This window comes from Ochotona princeps, chromosome 19 (assembly GCF_030435755.1).
Source record: "Ochotona princeps isolate mOchPri1 chromosome 19, mOchPri1.hap1, whole genome shotgun sequence".
Classification (NCBI taxonomy): Eukaryota; Metazoa; Chordata; class Mammalia; order Lagomorpha; family Ochotonidae; genus Ochotona; species Ochotona princeps.
This window is the reverse complement of record NC_080850.1, coordinates 8,795,063-8,812,302: the sequence shown is the minus strand read 5'-3', so window position 1 is coordinate 8,812,302 and position 17,240 is coordinate 8,795,063. Positions and strand designations below refer to the sequence as shown.

Genomic DNA, 17,240 nt, shown 5'->3' with positions numbered 1-17,240 from the left:
GTTCAAGTCCTAGCTGTCCCACTTCTGATCCAGCTCCCTGCTGATGGCCCATATGGGAGATCTGGAAAGCTCTTGGTAGTATACTTCACACCAGAGCAGCTGCAGTCATTGTGGCCATTTGGACAGTGATCCAGTGGATGAATGATTCTTATCATTCTTTCTCTCACTTTAGCTTCGCCTCTCAAATAAATAAAAACAAACCTTTTTAAAATAATAAAACTCAAAAGAAAAGGGCGGCACATGTCATGCAGAGTCCTTGGCACATGGCCCATACCCTTAGGTGTCAATGGAGAGCTAAGCTGACCTACTCTAGATGGTCCTGGGTGAGGAGAGGGGAGGCAAGGAGCACCTTGGAATTAACTTGGATTTCTGGGGCAGGGAGTGGGAGGAAGGAATCTTTTTTTTTTTTTAGGATTTATTTTATTATTTTTTTAAACTGGAAAGTCAGTTATACAGTGAGGAAAATCAGAGAGGAATATCTTCCATCCATTGATTCACTCCCCAAGCAGCCACAACAGTCGGAGCTGAGCCAATCTGAAGCCAGGAGCCAGAGCCTAGAGCCTTTTCTGAGTCTCCCACTTGGGTGTAGGGTCCCAACGCTGTCCCAAAGGCTGTCCTTGACTGCTTTCCCAGGCCACAAGCAGGGAGCCAGATGGGAAGCGGGGCCGCTAGGATACAAACTGGTGCCCATATGAGATCCCAGAGCATGCAAGGCTCTTCAGCCGCTAGGCTATTGTGCCGGGCATTGGGAGGAGGGGTTCTTCATCCCCTTATTACCCCCACACTGTCAGCAGTGTGGGGGCATGGTAGCTCCCAGGCTTTCTAATAGATTATCACTGTGTGCTCATCAGCCTACTGGTCCTTCGGAGGGCAGGGGTTGGTTCTAAAAATTTTGCAAGCATTGTTAGGACAGGGAGCTTATGGGGTATCTCCTCCCAGAAGTGCTTTACCTCTCCAAGACTTAACATCCCTGGCTTTCACAAAGAAAATACATTTCCTAAAAAAAAAAAAAAGTTCTGCTGCCTCTTTGTCCCAACCCCGTGGCAATGGTATTCACTGTGATGGGCCAGGCTCTTACAACAGGAGTGCTACTGGTGAATGCGTTTTTTTTTTTTTTTCGGAGGGGGCATGTACAGCGAACCTACCCTGGAGAAAGAAGGGTCAGTCGCCCTTAGCTTGTGAAGGAATGGCAGGGTGGGTGGGAGGGTGGGCAATGGAGCCTCTTGCCATACCTTGTAGCTGTAGGGGCAGGTGCAGCGGTACAGCTCCACGGAATCCGGGCTGCATGTCCCATTGTTCTTGCATGGACTGGAGAGGCAGGCATTGCACTTGGCCAAAATGTTGATGTCTACTGGCCCTGGGCAGCAAAACCACAGCATGTTGGCAGCACATCCCCCAGTGGGCTCACCATCCCGCCGCCCTTCCCCTGGGCTGGCTCTGGCCCCTTCTTCAAGCCAGCTGCCAGCTCCTCCCCGATCTACAGAGCCAGAAGGCCTCTGTAGTCCCATTAACTCAGCCATTGTCCAGTGAGGAAAAAATCACACTGGGACATAATTCAGGAGCACTTCTGAGTCAAATCAATTACTGTAATTAGTCTGATCCGATTTGGGCGCTAATCTGCAAACAATGCATTGTAATTAGAAACCCCCCGGGCATCCTTTCATACTCTAGGAAACTCTGGGCTCTGGTTCTCTATGAACTTTCCATTTCTCTGGCCTCAAAGACTCCCCTCCCCAGGGAAGCCTGTGCCAAGCTAAGGCCTTTGGCTCAGGCAGGAAATCCTCCCTGTTAAACCCTGGAAGTGAGAACTACACGACTCTAGAAGGCACAGCAGTGACGTGGGTGACGGGTGCCATGCTGTGTGGCAACTCTGTCCTGCTTCCTTCAGCTGTGGGCTGGAGGGGGTTGTGGTCCACTCACACCACTCTACCAGGTGTTTGTGTCTGCTGGAGCAGCCAGTATGGATCATGAGTCCTGTGTGCACAGGCTACACTCAGTGTCTCCGGCCATAGCAGGGCTGGTAGCCATCTGCGTGCAGCTGGGTTGAGACCAAGTCCAAGTGAGTGACCACTTGTCGGGCACAGAACAGCCTGAAAAAAACCACCTGTCAGCTTTTACCTGGGACTGCGGGGGTTCTCGAGACATGGAGCTTTTTAAAAAGATCTTGGATGAATTTGGATAGCTTGGTCACCTGACACTGGAAATAACATCACTGCTTTAAAAATGCTCATGCCCAGGTTACATCCATCAAAACCCAGAGGGTCGAACTTGGATACCAATCATTTTTAAAGCTCTGGATTCCCAAATGTGCCGCCAAGACTGTTACTGTTGTAGGGCTAGTCAGGCCTCTTTAGCATCAGATCAGATACCTTAGAAGGTTTAGAAGGTGATAAAAGTTTATCTGTTAGGGAAAATTGTAAGGCTCTAAGATATGAACAAATGCTATTAACAGACAAATATAAACTGAAAGTAAATTTTGGTCCCCAAATTCAGATTTCCCAATAAAGATGAAAGATAAAAGGACACACTTTCCTTTTATAACCCATTGACTTAGCCATAATTACTAACTAAGATAATAGAAAAATTAGTCAAAACCCTCTTGGAAATTAGTTTGAGAATATGTGTGAAGATCTTAAAAAATGATCCTATACTTTATCTCAAGAATTTCTGTTCTCTGCAGCTTATTTGAGGGCATGATTTCAAATAGAGAAAGACCTTTAGGTTTCGCTAAGAAAAAAAAAAAAAAGAAAAAACAAAACTGGAAATACCCTAAAGATTTAAAACTGGAAACTGGTTCAATAAGTTGTGGTAGGATATTGGCAGTCAAGGGCATGCACCTGGAGTCAGGGAGCCCTGAAACTCTCTTGCATGAACTTGAGAAGTCATTGAACCTCATTAAGCTTCAATGTTCTCATTCTCAAAAATGAGGGGAATATTAAAATCTGTCCCATGGAGATGCTGAAAATTTTTAAAATTTGATCCAGGGAAGTGAGAAAAGAATATATACAAAAGTGCATAGCACAGTGCCTGCCACATAAAAATATCTCAGTGACAGCTTACGGTTATCACAATGATTTAGTCAGTAAGGCTCAATAAGTTTATGGCAGTAAAACAGGAAAATACATGCGTGCTAATATGCCAGAAGCCAGTGAGGACATGGAACTGCTTCTCTACTTGCAGATCCCACAGCTGTGGATTGAATCGATTGCGGATTGCAAACATTTGAAAAAAAAAAAAAACCTGCCTCCTTAATAAACACATACCAACATTCTTATCATCATTTCCTAATCAAAATAGTGTAACAGGCATTTGCATAGCATTTGCATAGCATTAGACTTTAGAAGTAATCTGGTGACATGGGAGGGGCGAGTCTGGGTTAGATGAAAAGGCTATCTTATAGCAAGGACCTGAGTTTCTGCAGATTTTGGTATCTGTGGAAAATCTGGAATCTTCTAAGGACACTGAAGGATGACTGTGTAGAAATGGCATCACAGGCCCCCATCTATTTCAATATCTGAGTCCCTCTGTGACCCGTCAGATGTCATGGCAACTGAGATGCCCAACTTTGCAGGCTGCCAGGGACAGAAAAGAAGCCACAGGGGCAAGGAGGACGCTGAGTGACTGTGGCAGCACCTACCTTTGCACTGGAATCGGTGGGTGGGGGTGGTGAGTAGGAGTCGGTCTGCCATGGCCTCGGGGCTACTGCAGCGGGCGATGCCAGGCTCCTTGTACCCCGCCTTCACCCACTCGGACAGCCACCGCAGACTGCAGTCACAGTGCAGGGGGTTGGTGCCCAGCGCCCTAGGAGGAAGAACAGCAAGCTGGGACTCCATATTCTGGGCTCCCTGGAGAAGCAGGATCCTCAGTCTTTGGCTAGTTTTGGCATGTTTGATATGGGGCAATGTCACTTTCACCAAAACGTACTTCCAGCCCCACTCAAGCACTTTCTCACCTCTGAGCTTCTGCACCTTCTGCCCTGGAACTTTCAGACCTCACCTTGGTCCCCAGTCCTGCCCCCACTGGGCAGCTGCCTGAACCGCTGGCTTTCTGATTCTCTGGCTCCTGTGCCCTTCTGAAGACTTTGGAAACAGATGCAGACCACTGAGTCTACAAATGCCGAGGGTGACGGGCACCATTCACTGCAGAGATCTCCAAAGTGGTGTCCACACAGAAAACACCAGGACCTTTTACTGGTCTGCTTAAAGCATATCCTTTACAATTTCTAATCTTGAATACTATATGTCAACATGTCAGCATTGCGGTATATGCATATAATATGAAAACAGACATGCAGACAGAAGGAATACAAACTAGAAATCTCTCACCAAAAAGTAAAAATAATAAGGAACACGAGAGATCTGTGAGGTATGGGGCAGAGGTCTCGCCTAGAAGTTTGAGAACTTGGGTTCTAGTTGAACACTCTTGATAGTGTGACTTGCAGCTAGGTCTAGAATTTCTGTGCCTCAGTTTCCATTGTGGAACACCTGATGATGCACAACGCAGTGTGGTTTGGAGAGAAGGCAAACCTTGACAGGAACCATGGCTCCACCATTGGCTGTGCCACCCTTAGGCAAAGCCTTTACCTTGCTAAATTCCAGTTCCATTGTACAGAAGGGCAAAGAAGTCTTTCACTAGCGGAAGAAACAAGTGAAATCATTCATATAAAGTGTTCAGCACATAGCAGGTATTTTCTCCTAGGTTTTCTTATCAAATATTTCCATGTTTTGCTGAGCTATTGAGGCCTCTGAAGGGATTGCAATGAGGATATACTACTGTTAACCCTTACTATCCACGGCTTTTGTGTCCACTGATTCAACCAGCTGCAAGCAGAGTAAACAGCAGTTGTGTTAAACATGGCCAGACTTTTCTCCTTGAGGTGATTCCCTGCAAAATTTAGTGCAACCACTCTTCACCTAGCACTGACCTTGCACTGGGGACCGTTAGCATCTAGAGATGATTACAAGTACGTGGGAAGATGTGCATAGGGGATGTGAAGACACCACCCCATTGTCCATCAGGGGCTTGAGCACCTGTGGAGCTGGTACCCAGGGGGCTCCTACAGTCATTCTCTTCGGACATTGGAGGGACCCTCTAGATGCAAAAGGGAAGGACACATACTAAAATGTCAGCAGTCATGGCCCTTGTTACCAGCGGTCTCACGGTCTCCTGCTTGCAGTGAACGCACGCTGGGGAGGCATTCAGCTACTTACAGATGAGAAAGAGATGTGAGGTCGTTGAAGGAACCTTCGGGAACGCTGGAAATGTCGTTGCCATGGAGGGTTCTGAGGCAGAAGGGACAGGTCAGGAGGTTACCAACAGCAGCAATTCTGAGTTTGGCACACTCTGCCTCCCAGCCCAGCCCAAGTCTCCCTTTGTTTACACGCAGCGCAGCACTGCTGGGAGCAGCTGCCACCATCCCCTCTGCTGGGGGTGCAGGAATACTTCCATGCCCCCCGCTCTGCCGAGGCTCAGCAGCAGACACAGAGGAGAGGAAGGTTTGGGGAAAGAGGAGTGGGGACTTTGAAATCTGACAGACTTGGGTTGGAATCAGCTATCAGGCCCCTGTAGCTGTGGAACACTTCTGGATCTCCATTTGAAACATGGAGAGACTGATGCACCTAGTGGCCTCATTGGGGCTGTTGAGATGCTGTGCTTAGGTTTATTTACTTACTGATTTGAACAGCAGAGTGACAGAGAGGGAGAAATGGCGGCAGGAGGAGGAAGCTATCACCCACTCAATGGTTCACTCCCCAAATGGCTGTAGCAGCCAGAACTCCAGCCTGGATTCCCATGTGGGTGGTAGGATCCTGAGCACTTGGGCCTCTTTCACCACCTTCCCAGGGACACTGGTGGGCAGGAGCACCCAGTGTGCCACACCTGGCTCCAAGATACTGTTCTTTATGGTTCAAGAGCCTGGCTGCTCACGTTCAGACCCTGCATCTGCCGCTTGTGCAACCATGGCAAAGGGACTTACCCTCTCGGTGCCTTGGTCTCCTACTGTAACATGGCAATCAAAGTGACAGTCTCCATATGAAGTTATTGTGGATGGTGAAAACGTGGCTTTTTCTAAATACTAAATGATGATGGGTCATTACTAGTACTTACAAAAAGCTCTTTAAAATTTATTAATGAATTACTTCGAGAAAGGTAGAGAAGGAGAGAGAGGGGGGAGAGTGAAAAAAAAGAAGGGAAAGAGAGAGGGAGAGAGGGAGAGAGGAAGAAAGAGTGAGAGAGAGTGAGCGAGCAGTTGAATTTATGCTGCCAAATGCCTTCAAGGGCAGGGCTGGGTCAGGCCAAAGCAGGGAGCCGGAGCTCTATCCGCGTCTTCTGTGCGAGTGGCAGGGACCCAAATATTTGAACCACCACTTGCTGCCCTTCAGGGTACACAGTAGTAAGAAGCTGGAATTGGGAGTGCAGCTGAGACTTTAGGCACTCCAACACGGGACCAAGGCATCTCAACTGCCAGGCCAAATGCCCACCTGGGGGAAGGGGTCTTGGAGAACATGTGCCTTGAGAAACGCCATTAACCCCAGCTCAAGGGCCCGAGGAAGAGCCACTTAGGAGACTGGCTGGAACTGTCTCTTGTTACTGGGAAAGCATCTGCTCTCAGCCACAGATACAGGAGTCTGCCCCTGTGTGGTCTGAGTGCACCTAATGACAGACTTTGGGTCTGGCCTCTGAAGTGCAAGTGGGTCAAAGTCAGGCTCTCCAAGGCTTCTTTAAGTGAGCGCCAGGCCTGTGCTGTAGCTGAAGCAGCCTAAGGGTAAGAACCACTAACCTTAGCAGGGCCAGAGAGCCCCAGTGGGACCCCATGAGCATTGACAGTGCAAAGATGAGCATGGACAGACTCACACCTAATGAGTCTGTTCTTCTGTCTCCACTGCAGTTGGAGTTAACCTGCTCTGGGTCTTTGGCCAAACTATAGATGCGGGGTTGATGACACTTTGTATGGGCAGGGGCTCTCACACAGAGGAGTGGAGTTAAGTAAGCATGCAGATTCCTAGGCCCCGTTCCCACAGTCTGGGACAGGCCTGATTCTCTGCATTTCTCACAGGGTCATAGGGGTGTTTCTGCTGCTGACTTGCAAGGAGCACATAGGCTTCCCCTACTGCTTTGAAGTGAGAGCGGGCATTTTGCTTCTCTCTTAGCAACCCCGCCTCCCTTCCTCCTCACAGTTGTCAGCCCCATCACCACAGGCTCATCCTGCGCCTCTCTGTTGTGGAGTGAAGTGGTCCTGGTTGGTGTCACCCTCAGTTCTTAGGCAGCTAGGATGGCAGGAACTGCTACATCCGCTCCCAGGGTGGCCTTTCACCTACCCAGGGAAGAAGGCACCAGGAGCCTTTCCTACCACTTGTCAGCATCACCGAGCCTCTCATTTGTGCAGCTGGCTCCTGCTTGGATGACTCCGTAGCTGCTTGCTGGTTGGCAAGCACACCCATGCCTGATGCTAACCATTTCAGGGTGCAGGTGTGAGCCCCTAGGGAGGCATGAAGCCCTAATTAAAAGCAAAAGCAAGCATCCCTAAAGCAGCATGGGCACTGGGACACTTGCAAGGCCCACTCCCATCTCTATAAACTGCAGGGTCACAAGGCTGTAACTTACCAGGGCATCTCTAAAGAAATCTGCCTGCACTGTGGGTGGTCACTCCTGGTTTGGATCCCAAAGGACACAGGATGTGAAATCACATTTCTAAACGAGGCCAGAGAAGTGGGTGGATGTGGCAGCCAGGAAACACTCACCCCCGACCATGGTTGCTTGCTTACTTGTCTGTCTACCCTTCTAGACCAAGAGCTCCCGGAGGGCAACAATCATGTCTCATTCATTTTTTGTTGATGCCCCTCTAGTTCAGCACACCTACTACAGGCACTCAGGGAGGGCAGAGAGAACAATGATGAAGAAGTCATTAAACCTTTGGAACGCCTTTCTTTGTCCTACATGGGAGGTGTGGACAAGAAAAGGTCTCAGATAACCCTCTTCATTTTCACTTGGTCTTAGCCAAAAGGCCGAGAAGTGAGACCCTCTGCATTTTCCAAATTCTACAGATCAACTTTGATGTATTTATTTCTACTTCAGAGAGTTCAAAGGCTAAGCCTGGAGCACACTTCGGAATTCCCAGTAAGTCACTTTTGTTTCACCACAATTTTCCCACAAGTGTGGAATGGTGTTGCTTGGGGAGGGAGGGAGCTGTTGGTCTCAGAAGGTAATCAAGTGAAAGGACAGAACCCTCTGCAGGGAGATCGGAGGGAGAAGGTGTGCAGCTGGGAGAGCCAGGATGAACAGGCACTAGGACGCAAGCACAATCCATTAAGGACTGGGAGCCAAGTGTGTGATGACCAAGGGCCATCATATATGCTCCCTCAGCAGTAGCTGCTGAAGACTGCCTGCCCCCTGCTCAGTGATTCCTGGGGCCTCTCCTGTGGCAGGGCTAGGGAGCGACACGAGGGCCACACACCAGGCATGCGACTCCACGTGGGCCAAGGATGAAGGAAAGCACAGATTCCCGAGGAAGGACAAGAACGCTCTAATGTGGTTATCTATAGAGTTGGCTGTTGCCCCTCTGGGATCCCAGAGCCCTCTCCTGTCATGTTCTCCGAAACCAACTCACGTCTACTAGCCAACACCCTCCCCTGCGCACGCCCCAGCAGTGTCCGTCCCCTCTCCCTCCTCTCCAGGCCCCCTGTGAGCCTCTGTCTGTGTTCATCCCCTCACCCCTAGCAAACCTTGGAACTCTGGTCATTTCTGGAACTATCATCAGAAAAATCAAAGCCCTTCAGAAACAGCGAAAGAAGATACAAATGCACGAATGCTGTGGCACAAAACAGCAATCCTTACTTCCCTCAAAGATCCTTTTTCCTCTAATTCCCTAACCTGTATTTATGGCTTCACTCACCTTCAACTTCGCCTTCATCTATCGCAGACATGATTTTGTACGAAGAGCTAGTTACCACTGATTGTTTCCACTGGTTTCCTCACAGCCATTCTTTACACATACACATTTATAGACTGTTACATGACATATGCACAAGTTGGGTTTGTTTCTCCCTGTACATGCTGTGTGCTACATGCCATCCCATGGTCCTCTTCACCTCTGTTAACATTTGCACCTCACTGAATTGTGACTTGATGCTTTCCTTAAATATTTCCCCACTGCAGCCTTTGGAGGGCATTTTTAAAATTAGGCTGAAAATAACAGGACCGCAAAGATCTTCATGCACAGAATCCACCCCTCCTTTTGGGTTATTCTTTAGCATAAATTCCTACATGTGCAATTAATGGGAGAAAGGATACAAATACCATAAAAGAAATATAGCTCATAAACGTTATGGTCCTCGAATTGGCCCTTACTGGGAAAACAGTTGGCTCCTCACTGAGGCAGATGGTTGGGCTGAAGGGTTCTTAGATGCTTTTTCATCCAGGAAATCTTACGTTTATAAAAAGATGATGCTAAACACCCACTCATTGTTAAAGCAAGGCTCTAGGCCCACTACGTTGTCTGGCTATGTGTGCGTCGATGCATGAGTGACAGTAGTAACACCTAGGAAGCAAAATCCCTGGATGAGCTGGTGGTGTTTGCTCCATCCCCAAACCTCGCTAAACAGACCAACGAACAGGCAAACACTTCCTCTCCCTTCCTCTTGCATGTTGAATTGTTCTAGACAGAACTGCTTTAATTACAAATACATACACACACACACACAGATACCCTGAGAATTGGCCAGGCCCACCCTCACTCTACCTTCTACCCTCCCACACCTAACCCAAGTGCAAACCCCTGCCCAGAACTACCTGCTTGGGAGGGGAGGCAAGAGGGGGGGATTGAAGGGGAGCCGGCCTGCTTTCAGCCCTGGCCAAGGAGCCAAGCCCCTGTCCCGTGGCGTTCCGCTGGAGACAGGGAAATGCCTCTGCTGATGTTTCCATTCTCCAACTCCCCGGAGAAGGTAGATAATAAATAAGTGACAATAACAGATTGCACGCTGTCAGCTCAGGCACTTCTTTGCCCCCCAGACAATTGATTTTTAATAACAGCACAGATGACATGTGGCGGGAGTTGTCGCTGACACTGGTATTTTGTGGGCCTCAATAAATCACAGCGGTCTAGAGCCTGTGGGGTGGCCCAGCGCCATTGGGTGCTGTGTGCTGACTACTACCAAGCCCTGGGAAAAGTGCCGGGGCTCTGAGTCAGCAGGCTGGACACTCACCTCTTGACTGTTGCATCTTGGCCAGTTATGTCACTCACTGGGCCTCAGCTTCCTCATCTTTCAAATGGGCATCTTCTCTATCTCACTGTACTACTGGAAAAGAGTTAGCTGAAGGAGCTGCCATGAAAAGTGCCAATAGGATGACTGTTAGGGCAATCACAAGCCAGAGAGGGGACATGTCGACAGGTTTGGGAGCATGGTTGTTTGCGTCTCAGATCTCACAGGGAAAGCAAACATGGGTGACATTCAAGTGAACGAATCAAAAGAGCTGTTTTTGCCAATCAAATAGGTACAAGATGGGAAGGCACAAAAATTGCATGACAACTGAGCCTCTAGTTGTGGGATAGCAAAGGGGTGCTTTCATGATACAGCATGCTATGATGTGATAATAGTAACAAGAAAGGAATATCAAGTATTTACAGGGCTAACTGCTTTATATTCCCATTTAAGACTTGGTGAGGTAAGGCCACCATTATTTGATTTTATGGATGAAAAGGCATACCATGAAGAGAGGGCCAAGTCCTGGGGAGAGCAGGTGGACTGGCCGTGGCACCCTCCAGCACGTGCAACTAGGGCTGGGAGTGGGCCAAATAAGGATTTCTTGGGGTTGCCATGACTAGGCTGCAGCACCCACTGATTCATAAGAGGGTTGGGCCTGGGGGCAGGCTGGGCTGGAATAGGATACAGCATCCACTGACTCATATGAGAGCCAGGGCTGGGGGCAGGATGGACTAAGCAGTTGCACCCACTGATACATGCATTGGCTGGTGCAACAGGCAGAGTAAGCCCAACCCTGCACTAGCTGCCACACAGGAGAAGGTCTAAAGACATCCTAATCAGGATGGGGTGCAGGTCAGGCTGCATCTGCTTGTATCACCAGCCAGTTCACACTTGGGCCAGAACAGGGTGCTGAATGTTCTGGATTGGGTAGCGGCACCCACCAGAGTGAGCTGGAACAGGGGCAGAGCAGGCTGGGCCAGGCTACAGCACCTGCTGGCAAATGCCGAGGTGAAATAGGCCATGCCAGATTGGGCCGTAGTACCCAGCAGCACATGCAAGATAGGGATAGGTGTGAAAATCCAGTAGGAGAGTAGTAGGGTCTTCCCTGCTGGGTCACTGCTCCTGCTAGTAAGTGTGGGAGCTGTGACCAGGGGCAAACCAGGCTGGGCAGGGCTACAACACCTGTTGATCTACAATGATAACTGGGTTAGGGGGATAGCCAGGCTGGGCTAACCAATTGTTTCCACTGCTACAGGCTTATAAGCCAGAGTAAGAGTAGGTTGGGCTTTGCTGCAGCATCGGATAGCAAGTGCTGGGACTGAGGAAGCCCTGTCGAGCTAGATTGCAGAGCTACCTGGAGAGTGCAAAATCTGGGGCCTGGAGAGGATCCAGTGAGGAGGCTGTGGATACCTCTCTGATGGGCTGCAGCTCCCTTGGTGTACATGAGGGTTGAGTGTATGGTGGGTAGGGTTGGGCTGGGCTGCAGCACCATTGGTTTGCAGAGGAAGACGGCAGAACAAATTGATCAACTACCACATTGAAACCTGATAGCAAATTTTTGGGCGAATGGAGACTAGGTGGACTACTTCAACCAATTGACCTTCGAAGGATTTATTCATCCTTGGAGCAGTGATATCAACAGCATCTCAAAACTATCAAAACCATTTGAGTGGAACCCTTGGAACATGCTCCACAACAGGGACCCTTGGATGACATTAGGTACTGGGAAAACTGGACGTGGTCTCTCCTATTGTATCCTCCCCTCCCCCAGATACAGGAAGAAGAGGAGAAAAATGTGTAAATGATGGTCTTGTCCACTTTCACCTGATCCTTGACCCTTCTCACCCTGATCAACTGTGTAAACATCATCATCATAAAAAAAAGAATTAAAAAAAAAGAAAAGAAAGGCCTCCCAGGTGAGATTTCTTGGGGACTCCTCAACTAGACCACTGTGAACGCAGGGAGAATCACATAGGTGTATGTGGTCCAGTGCCAGAGTACATGTTGTAGGACTGGGCCACCTCAGTTGTAACCATCATGCAAGAGTGGAGAGCATACCTAGATGAACACGAAAGACAAGACAGCCAGCTCATCTAACCAACAGAAGACTTTGAGTATCTTATCAAAAGACAGAAAGGACAGGTTGAACAACACTCCAGGTCAGGCTCTACAGCAGGCACTTAGGTTTGTGAGCACACTGAGGTAGGCAAGGACAGCCAACAGAATTTCACACTGCCAGTATAACAAAGCCAACAACCTCTCAAAACAGTCAATCAAGAAACATCCTTGGAATATTCTTCCCTACATCTGGGACTCAAATGGACCTTCTCCTCCATGTGCACTGATATGGTGTGACAGTGAGGAGTGGCATACTTCCCTCCTCTACCCCCGCCACCTCCTTGTGGATACAGGAGGGAAAACGGAAGCATTAGCTCACCTCCCCACCCTCTCCATCCTAATTGTAATCAGAGGCCCACATGGACCTGTAACCCCTCACCTTTGTAATAAATGCAAAAAATTTTAAAAATTAAAGGGTAAAAGATAAAAAAAATTAAAGCAGGAGGAACTCACAGCCATCTACCCTTTGCGTGGAGCTCATCTGTCTCACGTGGACCATGCAGGTATGGAGGTTGCAGACTTCAAAACCGAGCCCAAAGGGGCAGGGCTGCTCAGCAGTGCGGGATGGCAGAGGCAGACCCTGGTACAACTATATATCTCCAGTTCCCAAGAGGCTGTGTAAATTAGTATTTCCTAAGTTCTGAAACCTTCTGATATTTGCAGCTGATTAAGACCTTATTATGATTATTTTTAAAGACACCATGAGTCATTTGCATCATTGCTAACTTGTCGCTGTGGGAGAGCTGCAGTGGGCCTTGCCTGGGGTCTCATCCTGGGATCTCTGGTGCACAGGCTTAGTTGTCACACAGCTGTTACAGTGTTGCATCGCCCCTCTGAAGTCAGAGGGGACAACGGTGCACAGGGGAATCATCAGGGTGCTGCTTTGTGCTACACACCATGCTCACTCCCCGAGGGCAGGCTATAATCACCTGTCCTAACACACACCATGGAGGAAGCTACTGATGTCATGTGACACAGAAAGAGGCACCAAGTGAGGGAGAGGGTGAAGCCATTTGCTCCGGGTTCCACAGGTGGCTAGGGGTCAGCCTGCTCTTTCTCAGGCAGCAAAGTGGGGAGATATGTTAGGGGTGGATGGCTTTAAGCAAGGGGAAGTAGGAGGGGCCTTAGGTAACTTCCTGCTGCTCCCCTGGACTGGTTAAGGTCATGGCAGGAGGTGGGAACACTACTCACAGCACTCGGAGAGACCGCAGCCCATTGAAGGCATGGATGGGGATGCAGCGCAGCCGGTTGTAGCTCAGGATCCTGTAGAAGGAGAGACACATGAGCTCCTGGCTGCTCCCATTCCCAGCTACTCCTGGGAACAGCATTTACATGGCACCCTGGCCAAGCCCATGGTTTCTTTAGTTTCCCAATTTTTACACATCAGCACAAGCATCCTATGAGCAAAGGGAAGACAGCATCTCCTACCCTTCAAGAAGCTTACTGGCTGCATCTTCCCAACTCCCCTGCCAGCCCCACAGCAGGCTGGCTCCTTACCAGCTTTTCCATTACCCACCTTGACTGTGCAGTGGTGACTGCCTACAGGGTGCAAAGCTAACGGGCAATAAAAGGTCTAAACAAAATGTAGTTGTGGAGGCGCCCCACCCCTTCTTTCCCAGGAGGAAACAACACTCCAAACAGAGCCTTCTTTCAAGGCTGCCCAGGCAGGCAGCAGAGCCCTAACTCTAACCTATATGGGACGGCTACCAGTCCAAGCCTCATTAGAGCAGAGAACCCAGACCTGAGGAGACCCAGGGAAAGCCATGTACTGTCAGGTTCATGGGCAAGATACTCACAGAGTGGAGAGGTGAGACATGTTACTGAAGGTGTAGTTGGTCAGCATACTGATGCTGTTGTTGCTGAGGTCACTAGGGAGAGAAACACAGAAGAGGCAGGCTTTACTGTTAGTGGCCTATGATGGCCATCTCAATGACCACATGCCCGCCTGCCATTCACCTGCCCACCCATTCACATCCTCTGCCTCCTACCAGCACCCTTCATCCACCCACCATTCAAAACCCCACTCTCCTATCCACTCCTCTCTTCACCCAACAATTCACTCATCCATCCACTCATTCATTTTTCCATTCGAGTACTTACGTAATCATTTAAGCAACTGTCATTCATTCATTACGCTATTCATTTATTTATTCAGCTATTCAATCATTCAACTATATGTCTATTCATTTTATTTGAGCAACAAAACATAATAATACGATAACAATGTCTCATTTTAATGAGACCTCCCTTCCCTAATCAATTTTCCTTTCAATATTCCTCATTCTCTTCTTCTGGCATTCCCTTTTTATTACATTCTACCAAGCTCTTTCTTAAGAAGAATGAACTTGGTGGGCAAGTAGTTTCTGGAAATATCTAGAGTACTGGCAGCATCCTTCATACAGTAGAATCACCAGAGGGATCCTGAAATACTGGCTGCCTGGGTCCTACACTCAGATAATCTAATTTCACCACAAAAACACTAGACTTGAGTGTCAGTGTTAAAAATGCAAAAGACACTTGCAGTTCACATTATGCTGACTTGTGAAGCATTGCTCTAGAAAAGTGTTTCTCAACTTGTGGGGTGGCACTTTTGCTCTCCCAGTGACCTGTGGCAGTATCTGGAGACATCACTGGCTGTCCACGCTGGGGAGAATGTTATGGGCATTCAGTTGGGGTGGCCAGAAGCGCTGCTGAACACCAGATAATGTCCAGGTTGGTGCTCCCACAGCTGAGAATGATGGGAACAGTTGGCCCCAAGTTCTTGGTTCCCTTCTACATGGTGGCTATGAGAAGTTCCAGGATCCTAGTCCCTAGACAGGTGTCATCCTCCCTTCCTCAGCAGGGCTCTTCCTCTCCCAAGGGCGATGCCCCTTTCTTCTGAACCATTCCTTTTTTCCCCTTTGGATTGCTTCCCCGCCACTCAAACAGACATGGGCTTCTTTCAATGACCACTTGCCCAGAGAGTTATTAAACACTGCTAGGCAGCGGCAAGCCAAAGCTCATGGCTTGCCTGATTTTCTGGGTCCTGTAGCCCTGCTTCTCATTAAGGGGCTCTCTTGGATATAGGCAAACTCGCAGCAAGTGGCAACTACCTCCAGAAGGATCTTCAGTTCAGATTATCCACTTAGGACATTTTGTAGGCAACTAGAGGAGGAAGAAGCTCCCACTGATATTTTCAGGGGACTACAGCTGACAAGAAGGGGAGACTGAGGTGGCTTGGGACTCTGGACAGGGGCCTCCTTGCTCGATGCCCAGAGGGAATCTGGTATTGATGACCCACACAGCCAGGCTCTACGCACTTTGGCCTGGAGGTCGCAATGGGTGAGTCTTGGACCCATTAGACAGGTCCGCTCCTCCTCATGCTGCAATCATGGAGAATGCAGCCCCTTTCTCTCTCACCCTTCATGTTAACTTCTTGAAGGCCCTTCCCAGGACAGAAAAATAAATTTCCCACCCAACGCGTCTTACATCAGCGTCAGGTGTCGGAGGGCAGACAGCTCTTTGGGCACAGATGTTAAGTGGTTTCCTTCCAGGTACCTGAAATAGAAGTACAGAGTGACAATACCTGGAAGAGAGGCCCTGCACACATGAACACTTTCTCAGACCAGGGCTCTTGTTTAAAATTGTCCATCATTAGATTTTCAAAAACAATTGTACACTCAATAAAGCATCCACTCTATGCCCAGCTCTCACAATCTTGTGGGGTAGGATCTTGCAGCCATGGAAGCAGAAGTTCAAAGACATTGGAATACGTACAAATGCTCACACAGCAAGCCAGTGGTTGAACCAGGACTTGAATCCAGATCTTCTTGCTGCACTTATACCATGATCTTCACAGCTTCTACTTTACCACAACAGTGGCCAGAGAACTGAGTAACAACTGTAGTACCCTATTTCAAAGTTGAGCATCACTTGATATGCATTTGGACACTTAGCAAGCAGGCCAAGTGTCTTTTTTGGTCCTTGCTTCTTTGGCAGGCAAGCACTATGGGCCAAGGATTACACACAAGGTGCTGGAGGTAGAACTGAAGATGAACTGGATCCCACTTGGACCTTGCCCTCAGGTAAAAGTGCCAAAGAAATGCATTTATTTATTCAGGCACACATCTTTACTGAGCACCTGCAATGTGCCAGCTGATATTTACACACGTGAATAAGACAGACATAATGCCTGATTTGGGGCAACTGGAAATTTATTAGGGGATGGGAAAGGAAGGGGTGTGAGTAATGTAACACATGAAAGGGATGTAAATGAGAAACTCTGGTCTGTGTTTTGGAGGGAGCCAGCGAAGTGCTAAGGTGAGGAATGCCAAGGGGTTCACTGTAGAAAGACATAGTGGAGGAAGAGATGTTTGAAAGACAACTGATAGGTGAATCGGGAGAAGTCCTGGATATAGCAAGGAGAGTCCAGAGAGAGAGTTGTTGAGCAAATGTTGACAAAGCCTGCAGTCACATGGGTCAGGGAGGATGGTGGGACACTAGGCTGATCACGCTGAGGTGTTGGGAATCATTTTATTCAAAGCGCAGTGACAAGCGCTGACTCACGCAGGTGCAGCTGGCAGGTGCTACACAGTGCTTCAGGACTGTCTTGCCTGAATTTCCCTTCCTTCTTTCCCTGACTGAAAGGCAGTGGACACTGGCACTGGTTAAGTACTGGGCCTGCCTCTCCATCTCTCCAACCGGTGGCAGGAAAGAGCAACCATAGGGGGCTTCCTTTCAGCTATCTGGGTGGAACAGGGAGGCTCCAGCAGGAGGTGTGTCAGGATCCCAGGCTCTGTGCAGGTAAAGCTTGAGAGGACAGACCCTGGCATGCACACCTGTTGGATGTGTTCTGTAGGCAGTGTGCCTTCAGGGAACACTCAGAGGCAGGAGCTGGCTACAAGAGCAGGATGAAGAGGGGGGTTCAGCCTCCATGGAGCGAGT

General features: G+C 48.9%; 1 protein-coding gene across 2 annotated transcripts in view; it reads right to left on the bottom strand.

Annotated features, from left to right (window-relative positions):
* SLIT3 (slit guidance ligand 3) overlaps positions 1-17,240 on the bottom strand; it is a 596,992-nt gene that overhangs the window by 40,945 nt on the left and 538,807 nt on the right. For both annotated transcript variants that reach the window (XM_058677430.1, XM_058677431.1), the window contains 6 exons: positions 15,786-15,854; positions 14,114-14,185; positions 13,509-13,580; positions 5,211-5,282; positions 3,638-3,801; positions 1,233-1,357 (listed from right to left, as the gene is read on the bottom strand). In XM_058677430.1, coding sequence (XP_058533413.1) covers positions 1,233-1,357; positions 3,638-3,801; positions 5,211-5,282; positions 13,509-13,580; positions 14,114-14,185; positions 15,786-15,854 — 574 coding nt within the window. The remainder of the gene's footprint in view (positions 1-1,232; positions 1,358-3,637; positions 3,802-5,210; positions 5,283-13,508; positions 13,581-14,113; positions 14,186-15,785; positions 15,855-17,240) is intronic.